Genomic DNA, 17233 nt, shown 5'->3' with positions numbered 1-17233 from the left:
TTCTAGTGCCAGGTCAGTGCAAAGGGAAAAAATGTGTCCATTTACAGTTGTGTATCTTGCTGGTAATAAATTATTTCTGGTACTTCTTTTTTCTGTTAGATAAATGAACTTTCTTCCTGCAGTCTTTTGTTCTGGGTCTGAAGCTTCTCTCAAGATGCAATTAACCTACCGAACTTTTTGTTTTCCCTATGGGGTATTGCAGAGCTACCCAGAACTGGCTAGCAAAACTGTTAGTCTATGGCTAGGAATTTTTTCACTTGGCTAAGAGCCTTATCAGAAGCATTCTTTCTGGAGGGGGCTTCTTCTGTATCCCCGTTTTGCTGTACTTGCCCATAAGCTCTTGCCTCAGACAACAGAGTTCCAAAGTTGCCAAACCAGAATTGTCCACCCACAGACCAGCCTACAAAGTTGGGTACTAAAGCTGTAGCCTTTTGCAGGAGCTGTAGAGCCATGACCTGAAAAAGAGGGTTTCAGAAAACTAAATTTCCATGATTATACTGTTATTCTAGCTTGGAAAATATTGTTTTTCTGTCTCTTTCCATTAACTTCTTTTCTTTTCTCCCCCCCTTTTAAATAAAATTTATTAGAGAACAACAATAACAAAAAACAATAAACAATAACTAAGAAGCAGAAAAAATGACAACCTTCATGATTTAAAATACAATATATCGATTTACATAATAAGATAACAACAGGATTCCTATTCTACAGCTTATTTCTTTATCTTCATATTCATTGTCCCATCCTGACTGAGCACAATGTATTCCCCTTTCTCACCTTTATAGATAAAATTCTCTATTGTATTTATAGTTTGTGACCATAACTCATCTAAACTTATTGTATCTCTATTTTTCTGATATGCTGTTAGCTTAAATTAACTTATTTTCTTAATGAACTGTCTTCATTTGTTTTTTATCTCTTCTAATCAGACACTCTTCTTGTTGTGCTGAATTAATGTGCAAGTAGAATTCTTCCTTTGCCTGTTCCAATTTCATGACAGTCTAGTAAGAGGGAAGCTCTAAAAGTGGCGTGGGTCATGGATATCAAGGTAGTTCTCCATCATATATGAATATACCCCAACCTCCAACTGCTTCTTACACCTAACTTTACATTTGTGTAGTGCGAAGTCCTTTGCCCGAAGCCAATTTGTTGCACTAGAGGCCAACAGAGGTGCCGGTGGGGACAATTATGCCCCTCTGGGAGGCCAGCGGAACTTATCAAGTGGCTAAATTGTTAAATACCCCTGAACTCATGGAGGTGGGCTTAGAGCTGTCTCAGCCTCCCGTCGGTAATATGAGAATCAGACACACACACACCACACACACACACACCCCACACACACACACACTGCGGGCAGGGCCGGCTCTAGCCGGGCGCTGGGCGGAGCAGCTGTCCCAGCGGGGGCCGCAGCGGCAGTAACAGAGCTTTGGCTGCCAACGGGGTGGTCGGGGTGCCCCGGGGCTGCTCGCGGGCAGGGGGAGCGCCGTGCTGGGGCTGCTCTCATGGTGTGGAGACAGTTTTTAGAAGGTTCTAAAGTCCCTTTTGAAGTTTGGAGCGATCATAAGAACTAGGAGGCATTAACAGGGGCTCGCAAACTGTCCACGAAACAGGTACGATGGGCGGACTTCTTTGCTCAATTCCACTTCGTATTAAAACATGTGCCAGGGAAGCAGAACTTACTGGCCGATGCTTTGTCTAGACTACCCCAATACCCTACCAAGATCGAGCGCCCCACAGACTCTCTATTCACTCCTGTTCAGAGAGGTTTACTGCCCACCCTGGCAGTCCAAACCCGGTCGCAGACCCGGCTCCCAACGCCGCCACCTTCTTAAGGGGGGGAAGCCCACAGCCCGACCACGTCGGTCGGCCCGTCTACTCCGCTCCCTTCGCCTCCCTCACCGGCACAGACTCCTCCACCCATGCCGTCTACCAGTGCAAGTCCCGAGGGGCAGGGACCCGTCCGCCAGGTCGAACCGGCCACCCTGCCCCCCTCAATGGCGCCGGCTCCTTCTCCTTCTGAGATGCCTGCCAGCACAGTTCCCAAAATGCCAGATGTGGAGGGGCTTACCGATTCCTTCAAGGAAACTCTCTGTCGCAGTTGCCAAGCAGAACTCTCCGCCCAAACCCTCCCGGCTTCTCTGAGTGAATGCGGAGGTTATTGGTACAAAGATTTGAAGTTGTATGTTCCTAAAGTGCTGCGGGGGAAGTTTTGGGTTTAGTTCATGGAGCTAAGACCGCAGGACACTTTGGGTTTCTCAAAACATTGCACTTGCTGAGACAATTTTGGTGGGCGGGCATGCGATCAGCTGTAGATTCATTCGTCCGCAGTTGCCCAGTGTGCGCTACTGCCAAGAGACCCCAAGGCAAGCCTCCTGGACTATTGCAACCTTTGGAAACCCCCCCACTAGACCCTGGGAGGTAATCACAATGGATTTTATGACTGATCTACCCCTCAGTGAGGGAAAAACTGTACTTTGGGTAATCACAGATCTGTTCTTGAAACAGGTGCATCTTGTACCTTGCACAGGTATCCCGCCCCAAAGCTGGCCCGCCTCTTTGTGTCACATGTCTTCCGATTACAGTTTTCCGCGCAAGGTGGTCAGCGACCGCGGGAGCACATATGTGGCTAAATTCTGGAAAGCTTTCTTTAAGTTAGTTGGGGTGGAACAAGGACTGTCAAGCGCTTTCCATCCCCAAACAGACGATCAAACGGAACAAGTAAATGCTGTGCTAGAGTGCTACTTACGCTGTTATGTTAATTACCATCAAGATGATTGGGTAGGACTGTTGCCCTCTCCTGAATATGCTTACAATAATGCTGTGCACCAGTCCACTGGGTTTAGCCCTTTCCGAGCTGTATATGGACAAGACTTTGGCCCCATCAGCCATGTTGGTATTTCAGGGGAGGAGGGAGGTGGCGATGTGGCTGACTGGGTGCACACAATTCAGACAACCTGGCCGTGGCTGATAAAAAAGCTAGAGCGAGCCAAACATAAATATAAAGCTCAAGCTGACAAACACCGTTCGCCGGGTAAAGAGTACGGGGTGGGAGATTTAGTTTATTTGTCCACCAGGAATCTACGATCAACCCGCCCGTGCGGCAAACTCAGTGCCAAGTATGTGGGTCCGTTCCCCATTTCCCGGATCATCAACCCGGTGACTGTAGAACTCTTACTCCCCAAATCACTGAGGCGGATTCATCCCATGTCTCATGTCAGTCTATTGAAACCGCATGTCCCCTCCCCGGAGTGGCATCCTGAACCACCGCCTGAGGCGCCTGTGATGGTGGGGGGGGGAGCATTTTGAAATCGCAAAAATCCTGAACTTGCGTATCCATCATGGTTCTCTCCAATATCTGGAAGCACTTCAGTTCCGCTCAGGATGAGTGGGTGCGTTCACGCAATGTCTCCGCCCCTCGCCTGGTCCGCGAATTCCATGCCGCCTACCCGCACAGACCAGCTCCCAGAAACTGAAGGGGGGGCCTTTGGGGGGGCAGAATGTCAGGCATGGCCTGAGAAAGGAATGTTGTGGTTTTCTCCAGCTGCTGGCCAAGGCCAGCTCTAGCCCTGCAAACAACTTGTTTAGACTGAACTCTGTGGGAATGCCGGTAGAATTCTACCTCCCTGACAGCTCCTGGGAGGGGAGTTGCCATGGCATCCAGATCTACCCCAATTTGCCCTATGCTTCCATATATGCCCTGTACTGTGCTTGTAGTTTTCATTAGTGTCCATTTGATTCTTAGCTTCTGTTAACCTGTGGATTTTCCAATAAATCAACTTTCTTTGGACTATTCGTCTGTGGATGTCTGCTTATGGGATTATCATGGGACTAGAGCTTACAGCTACCTTGAGTTGTGAAGATATTTAAAATTAAAAGGTTCCACACCTTCTCATACCACTACCCAGTAGAAGGCATCTTAGTTTTTCTCCAGTATGAGGCAATCAGAAATTTTGCTGCCAGAAGCAGTATCGAAATCAGTTCCCTTTTTTCGGTAGAGAGTTGTTGTAAATCAAATGTTTCTAGTAAAACAATTAAGGCATCCTGAAGGACTTCGTATTGCGTGATTAATTCTATCTCTCGCAAGATCTTGTCCCAAAATAAACTAACTTTTGGGCATGTCCACCAGCAGTACAGAAAATTAGCTGGGTCATAAGCCCGTTCTAATAACGCTGTGACTTGACAGCTCTTTTCCCCACCAATAAGTGTCGAGTTCTTAATGAGATGGTTTGGCTGAAAGCTAGGGTTGAAGGGAACAGTTGTGTGTGTGTGTGCGCGTTAAGTGCTGTCAAGTCACTTCCAACTCATGGTGACCCGATGAATCCATGTCCTCCAAAATATCCTATCATTAACAGCCTTGCTCAGGTCTGGTAAACTGAAGGCCATGGCTCTCTTTATAGAGGGAACAGTTACTGATAAAGGAAACATTGCATCTTTTCAACTGGTGTACAGTTCTGAGCCCAGTATTGGGGAAACATGAAGCCTTTATCCTCTCTGAGTGAATCAAGATTAAATGTCTTCTTCAGAAACAAGCCATGTCTCAACCTACACTAACCTGCTAAGCATAATTTATCAAATTCAAGGAACCCTCAAAGGCGCTGACTGTTAAAAAAACATACACACAAAAACAATCTGCTGTATTTTCACACTACCGCTCTTTTCTACAAATGTTGTGTGTTAAGTGCCGTTAAGTCACTTCCAACTCATGGTGACCCTATGAATGAAAGTCCTCCAATCTTTGACAGCCCTACTCAGATCCTGCAAATTGAAGGCCGTGGCTTCCTTTATTGAGTCAATCCATCTCTTGTTGGGTCTTCCTCTTTTCCTGCTGCCCTCTTTTCCTAGCATGACTGCCTTTTCTACAAATACAGCACCTTAATAAACCAGAAAGGGGCACAAAAATTATCCCGGCATTTAGGCATTTATTCCAGTCCAGTCCTCAGAGAAGCAACATTTATGTTTTCTGAGACTTTCCAGAGGGAAACTGCAGAGGACACAATGGTCAGTCTTAAGAAACGGTTGGAATGTGGGAAGACGGCGGCCCTTATAAGCTTCAGAAAGGGAACAGCTGGGAGTCCCCTTCGCTCACTTAGCACCACCTCACCAATGCCTTTGCTAAGTTACGGGCTACAGGAAGGCAGGCGTGTGGCTCATCACAGTCTCCTTTGTGGGGAAAGAGAAAAACCATCACTCCCCCCTCACTCCCCCCCTGGCAATGCTCCATGGTACAGCCACATGGACATGGCGGGGAATGTTATTGACCTGTCCATCATGACCATCTTGGGTTCCTGCCCCAGGGCTGAGGTGGACTTGGAACTGTTCAAAACCTTCTCCAGCAGCCCATCCCTGAGGCTGTGTGACTTCTCTTATTGCAACCAGGTGGGGCTGGTGGTGGGTTCTAACAGAGCTGAAGAGGTTTGGAACTGAAGATTCTGGATTTGGTTTCGGGGAAAAGGGAGATAACTTTCTGCCCTAATTAGGAGGGCAACACAAATTTTTATTGAAAAGATGGGGTGTGTAAGCAGGTTAGCCCTGGAGGGGGGCAGAAAATGTTCCCCCAAGCTGTTCTGACACACACAGTGGCTCCAGAAGATGGGGACTACCTACCTGTTGCAATTCAGAGCCTGGCTGTGTGGATCCCAGTCATGGCATCTCTCCAACTGAAGGACTACCTTTTTTTGGTTTCACCCAGCTTGGCTCGCTATAGTTCTCTAGAACTTCTGTAACCACAAAGGAATAGAACACAGGAGCCAGGGGCTGAAAGACTAGAATATGCAAAGAGCCAGAACTCTTGGGAATTCAGGGAAGGAAGGAAATGTGCAGTCAGGTTGGAATTGGCAAGGGCAGGAGCCAGGAGTCCTGGATATGTGAGATGTTGGTGGCATAAATTAAGGGGAAGGGGATGGAGATTGAGAAATAGGGCTCATTTCCCACCCTCTGACAACACCCCCACCCCGCTGGCAAGTCCTGAGAGGTGGGTCAGAGGAAACAACAGTCCAGAAAATGCTGAGCACATATCACCGTTCCCCTGGTGGAGGGGGGGGGGAGAAGAAACGACAAGCTATCACTTTATTTATACCCCACTTTTCTCCCAAGAGGGGACCCAAAGTGGCTTACAATGTTCTCTCCTCCCCCTGTAGGTTTTGTCCCATGCACCCCAGCATAGCCGTTTTGGTGGGCAAAAAAAGACCCCCCCTCCCTTTTTCACCAGTGGATAACTCTAAAACTTAAAAAAAATAGTAGGTGTACTGACCAGCAAGCAGCTGGTTTGTTTTTCCCCCTTCTCGACAGAGGCTGTAAACAATAGTCTTTCCTGTAAAAAAAAGCTCAGCTCCCCCTTCACTGCCTTTTGGAGATATAGTAGGGTGCAACTGTTGAATTTCTGTCTGCTGCATAAGTCACTGTAAAATAAAGCGGAAGTCCAGCAGCACCTTAAAGACTTACAGAACTAATTCCAGCCTAAGCTCGTGTGAGGCAGAGCTCGCTTCATCAGATGCTTTGGAAGGTTCATTCGTCACAGTTATTTATATTTGGGATTAAAAGCAACCAAGCTGCTTTGGATGGATGTTCCTGAGTATATGATGAAGCGAGTTCTGACTCATGGAAGCATATGCTGGAACCAATTTTGTTTGCCTTTAAGGTCCCATGGCGCTCCCATGGAGTCAAATGTTACTGCTACAGACTAACATGGCTACCCCTCTGGAATTACAGCCCGTTGGGTAACTGGGGCTGCTAACATTCTTGCTCCCTCCTCCTCCTTAGGGTTGCCAGCTCTGGGATGGGAAATACCTGGATATTTTGGGGGTGGAGCCTGAGGAGAGCACGGTTTGGGGAGGGACTTCAATGCCATAGAGTCCGATTGCCAAAGCGCCCATTTTTCTCAGGGGAACTGATCTCTGTTTCCTGGAGATCAGTTGTAATAACAATAATGGTTTTTATATGCTGACTTACTCTACCACTTAAGGAAGAATCAACCGGTTTACAATTACCTTCCCTTCCCCTCCCCACAACAGACACCCTGTGAGGTAGGTGGGGCTGACAGCTCTTAAGAGAACTGTGACGAGCCCAAGGTCACCCAGCTGGCTCGATGTGGAGAAGTGGGGAATGGAACCCGGTTCTCCAGATTGGAGTCCACCGCTCCAAACTACTGCTCTTAACCACTGCACCATGCTGGTGAGAAATCTCCAGCCACCACCTGGAGGTTGGCAACCCTAGTTCTCCCCACCTGCTATTCTTGTTCTCCTTTTAAAAAGGTAAAGGTCCCTTGTGCAAGCACCGGGTCATTCCTGACCCATGGGGTGATGTCACATCCCGACGTTTCCTAGGCAGACTTTTGTTTACGGGGTGGTTTGCAAGTGCCTTCCCCAGTCATCTTCCCTTTACCCCCAGCAAGCTGGGTACTCATTTGATCAGAAGGATGGAAGGCTGAGTCAACCTTGAGCCGGTTACCTGAAACCAACTTCCGTAAGGATCAAACTCAGGTCATGAGCAGAGCTTTTGACTGCAGTACTGCAGCTTAACACTCTGCCCCACGGGGCTCCTCCTTTACCTGACTGTAAATTCTTTGGGGAGAAACCGGTCTCCCCCTCCCCCAAATCCTACAAAGATGTAGGAACACTGGAGAAGTTTAACCCTCAGAGGGAGGGGTCCCGGACTTAAACGAATCCTGTGCACCCCTTCTCCCCTAATTTCCTTTCCCCCCTTGTGAGCCAAACTACAGCCATGTCCATGGTAGCCTAAACCATCTTCCACCTTTGGTGAGGGGAAGACCAAACTAAACAGTAGCTTGTGCTTTTAAAAATCTTAGACCCACCTCTCATTCTGCTCAGTCACATGGAGGCAGTGGGGAACTAATTTCCCAAGCAATGCAGTGGCCTGATTCAGATAAGGTTGCAGGAGGTGGGGAGACTGTTTATGGTAAATAATGCCCACAGGGGCTGTTTCAGTTTGAGAAAATGGTATGGGAGGGGGAGTATGATGCAGCAGCAAAGAAGGCTAATGCGATCTTGGGGTGTGTCAACAGAGCCATAACATCCAAATCGCAAGATGTCATAGTCCCACTGTACACAGCATTGGTCAGACAGCACCTGGAATCCTGTGTGCAGTTCTAGAGGCCTCACTTCAGAAAGGATGCAGACAGAATGGAGCGGGTGCAGAGGAGAGCGACGAGGATGACCAGGGGTCTGGAGACAGAGCCCTGCGAGGAAAGGCTGAGGGAGCTGGGAATGTTCAGACTGGAGAGGAGGAGGTTGACGGGGGACATGACTGATCTCTTTAAACATTTGAAAGGCTGTCACTTAAGAGGAGGGCAGGGAGCTGTTGCTGTTGGCAGCAGAGGAGAGGATTTGCAATAATGGGTTTGAATCACAGGCAGAAAGGTACCATCTGGATATTAGGGGGGGATTTACAGTGTGAGTAGTTTGGCAGTGGAATCGGCTACCGAGGGAGGTGGAGCCCCCTTGCTGGCTGTCTTCAAGCAGCGGCTGGACAAACGCTTGTCAGGGAGGCTCTAGGCCCGTGTTGGCGAACCTGTGGCACGTGTGCCTGACTCGGCACGCGTAGCCCTCTCTGCCGGCACGCATGAGGGACAGGGCGAGGAACCGGCAAGCCGACAGCCAGGAGAAGACGGGGCACAAAGATGCAGCGCTGTGCCGCCGCACCGCAGCTGAAGCCCCCAGCCAAGAGTCAGCCCGGAGAGGGCCAGGCTCGCATTCCCTGCCGCCCCCCCTCTCCCGGGCACAGTCAGACTGCCGCTTTCTTCCCCCCCCCCCATGCAGGCCAGGTCTACTCATTGGTTTCTATGCGCATAGAAACCAATGGGTAGACCTGGTCTCCGTGTGGGGGGGTCTCAGTCAGGAGGCCAGCTCTACTGCCATGCAAACCAATGGGTAGACCTGGCCTCCGTGGGAGGAAAAGACCCATCTCCATCTGAAGGCCAGGTCTACCCATTGGTTTGCATGGCAGTAGACCTGGCCTCCTGACTGAGACCCATGGAGGCCAAGTCTACCCATTGGTTTCTATAAACCAATGGGTAGACCTGGCCTCCGTGACGTGGGAAGCTTCCCAATGGGGACTCCCCTCACCTGGACAGCCCGGAGCAGTTCAAAGCCCCCCCCTTCCCTAGACTGCCCGCTGCCCAGCTGTTGGCACTTTGCGATAAATAAGTGGGTTTTGGGTTGCAGTTTGGGCACTCGGTCTCTAAAAGGTTCGCCATCACCGCTCTAGGCTAATCCTGCATTAAGGAGGGCGTTGGACCAGATGGCCTGTGTGGCCCCTTCCAACTCTGTGATTCCTGTTGCCCTTTCAGGACGCACAGAGCCAGTTGCTCTGCTGAATGCAGAGGTGCGCCATTCACTTGCAGACTAGAACCATGTTGAAAAAGAGACCTTGAGCAAAGCAGAAAAGGGCAAGAGTCCAGTAGCACCTTAAAGACTAACAAAAATATTTTCTGGTAGGGCATGAGCAAAGCAGGAACCAAAAGGGCTTTAGTCTTCTCACTGTGTCGTGTGACTGAGTTTGTGGCCAGCTGTGTATGAAAAAGTCTAGAGTGCCAGATAACCTTGATGGTGAAAATAAAAATGAAAAGCAGCCATTAGCCACACTGGTCTGGAGGTCGAATAGTGAGGGCAGCTATTTTTCCTGTCTGTGTAGCGATTATTCTAAGCGGCGCAGAGTAGATCGGTCCAGCACGTGATAGTCATATGAATGGTCGTATGGAAAGCTGCGTCCAGCAAAACAAACAGGTGTGTGTGTGTGCGGGGGGGGGTTTCTTTCCAATCCACCAGCTTAGTTTCCGGCCGGAAGTGTAGAGGCGGGCTGAGCCGGAGTCGTCACCTTTCTCGTTCCGTTGCTGAGCAACGCGACACAGTGTGCGCATGCGTACAGCCCTCACGAAGCGCCATGCACCGCGCTGCCCCCCAGGACGCATGCGCATAGCCGTTTGCCGGGCTGCCTGAAACGTTGGCGGAAGACGTCCCTTCTTCCTCTTCCGGGCCGGGCGCCATCGCTCTCGTGGAGGCGGTACGGTTGAGGCTGGGGGGCGATCCGTCGCCATCCGCGCCGGTTGAGGGGGTGTCCGGGTGGGTGGAAGGGCGGCGGGGCCCTCGGGGTGGCGGGGGACGGGAAGGTGGCGTCTAGGAAGGCCCGACGGGGCGGCAGGAGGGGACAAGCGCCCTTCTCTTCTGTTCCGCCTGCCGGCCAGGCCGCCTGCGCTGGGAAGTAGCATGTCGGGTTCCTTTTCACGTGATAAAGGAGCGTCTCGTGTGCCATCTCCTTTCTCACTTTAGCCTCCTTTCCGTGGGCGTGGGGGGGGTCCTTGGCCGGGCCCCCTGAGATGGGCAGGGCAGCCCCCCCTCCGCAAGTGCGCTTCACTCTCGCATTTTCTTTTCTCCCTAGAGATGGGCAAATTTATGAAACCCGGGAAGGTGGTTCTGGTCCTGGCCGGGCGTTATTCAGGCCGGAAAGCTGTCATCGTCAAGGTGAGCCGGGGGGGGGGCAGTTTAGGCACCCTGAAACTCTTGTTGGTCTCGAAGGTGCTGCTGGACTCGAATCTAGCTGCATCCGAACCTGGTGGAGGATGTTTTCTGTGAGGCTGTTGGTGCATCTCCTGCTGGTTCGGTTTTGGTTTTGAGCAGGCTTATTGAATGTGCAGCATAACAACGTGAATGGGTTGGCAGGAATGTTGAATTTTGGTGCGGGGCCAAACCACAAAGGTAACTTACAAAGTGGCCGTTTGCAGCACTGAGCTTTGCCTTTGCAAAAAAAAAGCCTTGCTCATGAGCAGCCAGTAAAATGATTTTTTAAAAATGATTGTTTTTGTTGATGTTTGTAATTTGACTGTTGGAGTAAGTTTTGGGGTTGAGGGGATGCACTAAAACGAATGACAAGATTGCCCATTGGCGACAGTGGGAAATGATGGAATGCCCATTGGATATAATGGAAGCCAGGAACGCTGATTGTCTTGAATGGGTTCCATTGGAATGCATTACAGCACACAAAAATTGCAATGAAAATGCAGAGCAGATTTAGAATGAGGGTCTCTGAGCCCAGATTGACTGCTCTGGGACTGAAACGACAACCCCCACAGTTGAATGATGTTTCTTGGAAATAGATAAACTGCTCTGGGCATTTGAGACCTAGAGCAGTTTATCTCATTCCAGGGGCTGTCATTCCACTCTGGGGCCTGTCATTCTCATCCCAGAATACTTTTGCTACTCTTAGGGATTGTCCTTCCACTCTAGGTGCTGTTGTTCCTGTCCCAAAGCAGTTTATCTGGTTCCAGGGACTGTCGTTCCAGTTCTAGAGCACTTACGCTCCTCCCGGGGGGTTGTAATTTCCTTTCCTTTATCCCTTAGAAGCTACTTGGTCCGTTGATCTTGAGCAGCATAAATCTAATGTTTGAGGGAGTTAAGGACTGAAATAAATCTTGCCACTGACAATGTAGCCTTGGGATCCCTGTCACTTAATATAAAAGGCATTATGTCAGAGACAGAGGCATTAGATTTATGTTAAAAGGGGAGAGATATAATGTGATCCAAGTTCCTCATAAAAGCAGCATTCCAAGAGGGCATGAGCTAATGGATCGATAGAGCCAGAAGAGGAAGGACAGGTTCTGTCTGGGTATGGTATATTCAAAATTCTGCCCTGCATAACCATAGAGGGGTTAGCATTCAGTCTAGCTAAACAGAAGGCTCTAGAAAGACGAGTTGTCAGATAGTAAGTATAAGCGGGCAAACCGCGTGGTGGTGGTATTCCAAAAAACATGAACAAACGCGGTGAGCACGAAAAGTAGTGCTGTTATAATCAAGCTCTTTAATGCTTCAGAGAAACAAGGAGCCCCTCAGTGCTAAAGTGCACTTTAAGTTGTAACAAAGACGGCCAACCATGCCCTGGCTTCGAGTGCCATTTGGCTAAACTTGGAGCGAAGGGTAACACCAGCAACACATCGAGGGGGGGTTGTCATTTCAGTCCCAGAGCACTCTGTCTGGGCCCAGAGACTCTCACTTTTGTGTGCTGTAATGTATTTCAATGGAGTCCATACAAGTCTATTGGCATTACTGGCCCACATTATATCCAGTGGGCATTGAAGCATCTCCCATTGCTCCCAGTGGGCAGTTCTGCTATTCGTGGTTGGGACATGTGCTGCTCATCCTCAGATAGTGGGATTGCTATGGCAAGGACCTCTTGTGGGGATGGCGTATGGGGGTTTGACTGAACCTGCTGCATTTCCTGAGCCATCTCTAAACAGATTGCCCTAATAAATGGGCTTGGTTTGCCTGTTAATGTGAACCTGACGAGCCACCATGATCTCTTTCGAACGCTGTGGTTCCAAATGATTGAAAGTGAATAAATTGAAACTGAACCCAGATAAGGCATAAATGATCTTGAAAGAAAGTCTTGAAGGGCCATGGGATTTCCCACTTTGGATGGGGTTTAGCTGACCCTTGCTGGCTCAGTTAAGAGCCTAGGTGTTATACTGCACCTAACATTACTGCTGGATAAGTAACCTAATACAACTGGAAAAAAACACATTTTCTTCCAACTCAGTTAGCCGGGAAGATTGCTTTTTACCTTGACACAGCTGTTCTCACCACCTGGATCCGTGTCATAGTAACACTGAATCTAGATTCCTGGAATGCATTCTGCATAGGTCTCCCCTCAGGTAATAAGGAGACTCCACTGGGTATAGACCACCACACTTCAGTTTATATCAGGAACCAGGCAGAGCATGCATATTACTCCCTTGGCTACCTATCATTTTCCAGACTAAGTTCAAGATATTGGCTGTAGCCCTTCAAGGCCTTGGCTCCTCATGCCTGTGGGAGTGCCTCTCCCCTTATGATCCACCATGACAGCTTCGCTCATCTGAGCAGGGCCTTCTGCAGGGGCTACTCTGCAAATGGGCAAGATCAACAACTGCTTGTAAAAGTACTTTCTCTGTTGTGGCCCTTGCCTTATGGAATGGCCTGCCTGAGGAGTTTCTGAAAACTAAGGGATAGGGACTGTGGAGTATGCATACTACTGTTTTCTCTGGTGCTATTAGTTGTGCTCCTACTATGAAATTTCTGCATCTCTTAATGTGTCATATTTAAATGCTTATGCTTTGTTTCAGCTCTGTTCCAGTTCTTTCAGATTTATGCTTGTTTTTAGATTTCTGCAAGCCAAAACCTGTTGCACTGTTTATTCGATGTCCCATCTTGTTGACTGTATTTGGCTTATGTTGTATAATCCAACTTGAGTCTCAGTGAAAAAGTAGGATTACAAATGCTGTAAATAAACGAAACCCTCTCCTTGCAGAACATTGACGATGGTACATCAGACCGGCCTTACAGCCATGCTCTGGTGGCTGGAATTGACCGCTACCCACGCAAAGTGACAGCCAGCATGGGCAAGAAGAAGATTGCCAAACGTTCCAAGATCAAGTCCTTTGTGAAAGTCTATAATTACAACCACCTGATGCCCACTAGGTGAGTGAGATCCCTTGAACAGGGAGGAAGGAGAACAGAAGGTTCCTCTTTCTGAAACAGAGAAGAGCGTCTGTGCTGGACCCTTGCTTCCTTCACAGCTGCTGCCACGTAGGGTGGCCAGGCCAGCAGAGCACAATCAGGATAAACATAATCTAGCCAATTACCGCCCAGTATTAGATTTTCCTTTTCTGGGGAAGGTCTGAGAGAGCTGTTGCTGATTAACTCCAGACCTTCCTGGATGAAACATCTGCACTTGATCCATTCCGGTCCAGCTTCCGGCTGGGCTTTGGGACCAAGATGGCGCTTGTAGCTCTTGTGGACAACCTCCAGAGCCATCTTGATAAGGGCGGGTCAGCGTTGCTGCTTTTATTGGATCTGTTACCAGCGTTTGATACTGTTGACCATTCCATTCTGGTCAGCCGCCTGGCCTCCCTGGGGGTTTGTGGCAGTGCCTTTGCGTGGTTTGCCGCCTTCCTCCAGGGATGCAGTCAGAGGGTAGCCATCAAAGATGAGCATTCGATCAGGCAACCCATGGGTTGTGGGGCTCCTCAGGGATCTGTTCTGCCCCGATGTTATTTAATAACTATATGTGCTCTCTTGCGGAGTGCATCAGGTTTGAAGTTGGGTGCCACCAATATGCTGACGACACTCTTCCTCCTACTTAATGAATAGCCTGAGGAGGATCTCTCGGCCCTATCCCAGTGTCTGGATGCTGTGGTTGGGTGGTTGAGACAGAGCTGGTTGAAGTTACATCCAGCAGAACCTGAAGTTATGTGGCTGGGGAGGGCTAGGTCGTTGGGGGGGATTTTGACTCCCAGCTCTTGATGGGGTCCAGCTATTGCTGGTGGATTCCGTGAAGAGCCTGGGCATTTGGATGGATGCCTCTCTCGCTCTGGAGAAACAGGTGTCTTCAATGGCGAGGCTGGCATTTTTCTATCTCTGCCGGGCTCATCAGCCACCCCCCTTTCTTTCTCAGTTGGACCTGGCCACCATGACACATGCCACAGTCCCCTCCAGGTTGGACTATTGCAACTCGCGCTATGCAGGGCTGCCCTTGAGGTTGCTTCTGAAATGTCAGGTTATACAAAATGCAGCTGCTAGGTGTTGACAAATACATTGATCATCTCATATTCAGCCTGTGCTTAAGCAGCTGCACTGGCTGCCTGTTGGGTTCCAAGTCAAGTCTGAGGTGCTGGTTCTTACCTTTAAAGCCCTGAATGGTCTGGGACCTTCATGCTTACAGGAATGCCTCTCTATACGTCCCCCCAAGAATGCTTTGTTCTTTACCACATGGTCTTCTGGTGGTGCCCGTTCTGCAGTTGTCTTGACTGTCCTCAACAAGGGCAAGAGCTTTCGGCAGTGGCCCCTACCTAGTAGAACTCTGCCAGATGACAAATGGGCCCAGTGGGATCTTTCTGGATTCCATAGGGCCTGTAAGATGGATTTGTTCTGTTGAGGACGGTCAAGCCCAGTTTTTACCACCTATTAGCAGTGCTGCCTGTTTTTGACAGCACTCTGGGATGTTGGTTGTTGGGTGCCAAATGGTCAAGTTTTATTCGGATGACTGAGCTAGGATACTATTTTACGGATTTTCTACCTTCTCTTTATCTATCTATTGTTTACTGAATATTGTGAGCTGTCCTGACCTAGGAGAGGGGTGGGGTATAAGTCTAAAATAAGCAAAATAAAAATCCAGGGGTGTAACTTTCTCTTCCTCCCTTGTGTCCTTGTGCAGGTATTCTGTTGATATTCCCCTGGACAAAACTGTTGTCAACAAGGATGTATTTAGGGACCCTGCACTGAAACGCAAAGCACGGCGAGAGGCGAAAGTGAAATTTGAAGAGAGGTGAGAGACATTTCGACTGCTACTGATTCTGGATTGTGTCCTCTGTTTTTTTAAATTTCTTTTTGTGAGACAGTGATTTTTCCCAAGTAATTTTTCCATTGAGTGAGAGCCTTAGAACTAGTTTTGTTGAACTTGGTAAAGGACTTCAGCCATGTAGAGTTTGCATGCACTTTTGAAAGCAGGCAAACTGGCTACCAGCGGGAGAAGAGCCAGTTGCAGTATTGGGAATCTTCGTGGCTGGTGCTTCCCTACAATTGAAGCAACAGTTTGTGATCGAGCACAAACACCGGGGAAAACTGGCTCCCTGGTTTAGGAAAGAGGTGGTTTGGTTGAGGTTTTTAAAGAAAGGAGAAGCGTTTGCTCTCTGTTCCGCTATAGGGAGAGATTGCCAAGCCCAAAGACATCAGAAGGTGTGTTGTGGCCAAACTACAGCCAGCCAGCCGTGATAATGTGCCCTAGAGGAGCTCAGCTAGTCAGTCTTCTGATAAGAAGCATCCTGAAGTTCCCTGTTTGTTCTGTTTTGCTCAAGACCCTTGGGGGTAAGATGCCAGCGCTGAGAAACACATTCCACCCTGGGGAGGTCACTATTTTAGATGGTTACTCTTATGCCGGGGCATGCAGTGACTATTGGGCTGGTGTTTGCATATGTGTGGTGCTGATGGTACTGTAACAGGCTCTCTCCTCTTTCTTACAGATACAAGACAGGGAAGAACAAGTGGTTTTTCCAGAAGCTCAGATTCTAAATTGCTTGTAGCTGCAAAATAAATGCTTTTGAAAGACCCTTTCTCCCTGGCTTGCACATTTTCTCCCTCTTCTGGATTATTTTGAGTGTGTGAGTACAGCACAGAAAAAGGTCAGACAATATTCTATAGCAGAAAACATCATCCTAGACAATGCTGCCCAGGAGAGGGATTTTTGGGAGCGTAGGTGAAAGTGTGGGATTTCCTTCGTTGGGGGAATGGTCTGACAGAGCCCGTTCTCCGGGTTTCGCTGGATCTCACACCTTATTTCCTTAACACAGTACCTGCAGTTGGCTCCCTCATCGTTGTGAAAAGCTTCCCTCTTGGTTGATGTGACTTCATTGCCCTCCTGAATCTTATCAGTTTCTATTTCAAGAATTCAGCACTGGCAGGGACCTGTGATTAAGAAAATGGAGGGTTATTCCAGGGGGTGTGAGGTTTGCATTGGCAGTTTTCATTAATAAATTACCCTCCTGCTATTTTCTACATTGTGTTTTGCTCAAATAAGTTTACAGCATAGCAAGCAGGATTACATCCAACCAGAACTTTGACACATTAAAACGTGTCACCATTCAAACCAAGGCACTAAGGCCCACAAACCATACGGCCTTGTGCTGCCATCTGAATTGGACGAGAGAAGAGGCAGGCCTCATTTTATTTATTGAAAACATTTTTACGCTGCTTTTCCATCCAGTTACCACCCAAGGTGGTAAACAAAAACATTGGAAGGCACATGCAATGAGAATCTGAGCAAATGATAGACATAACAAACACCTCTTCACCTGCTGGCGGAAGACTGATAGAAGGGACAGACAGATCTCCTTGGGGAAGGAGTTCCATGATATTGATGCCACAACCAAGAAGGCCCTTTTCCATTTACCAGTCCAGCCTCAGAGAGTAGGGCACCCTGGAAAGGAAGGCCTTTAAAGATTACCATAGTGATTGGGTAGGTCCTTTCATAAGGATGAGGCTGTCAGGAAAACATTTTTGCCCTGGAAGGCAGTCACAGACCTTTGAGGAGGGAAAGGAAAGCAGGCGCGAGGATCTAATGGTTGGTTTGGGCTCCTGTAGGGAAGGGCTTGCATTGAGTTGGGAAGCAAGCAGGGGGCCAGTGCAGCTGCTGCAGTACTGCCATTATACACCCATCAGTCGATGGGTTGCTGCACGCTGGACTGGCTGCAGCT

At 48.8% G+C, this 17233-nt stretch overlaps 1 protein-coding gene across 1 annotated transcript; it reads left to right on the top strand.

Annotated features, from left to right (window-relative positions):
* The first annotated feature begins 10388 nt into the window (after positions 1-10388).
* Positions 10389-16078, top strand: RPL27 (ribosomal protein L27). The gene is made up of 4 exons (XM_056863387.1): positions 10389-10475; positions 13294-13463; positions 15199-15309; positions 16004-16078. Exons 1-4 carry the CDS (start codon positions 10395-10397, stop codon positions 16050-16052), a joined length of 411 nt encoding a protein of 136 aa, XP_056719365.1. The 5' UTR covers positions 10389-10394; the 3' UTR covers positions 16053-16078.
* The last annotated feature ends 1155 nt before the right edge of the window (positions 16079-17233 follow it).

This window comes from Euleptes europaea, chromosome 18 (assembly GCF_029931775.1).
Source record: "Euleptes europaea isolate rEulEur1 chromosome 18, rEulEur1.hap1, whole genome shotgun sequence".
Lineage (NCBI taxonomy): Eukaryota > Metazoa > Chordata > Lepidosauria > Squamata > Sphaerodactylidae > Euleptes > Euleptes europaea.
Note: the sequence above shows the minus strand (reverse complement) of the source record. Positions and strands in the feature narration are given on the sequence as shown.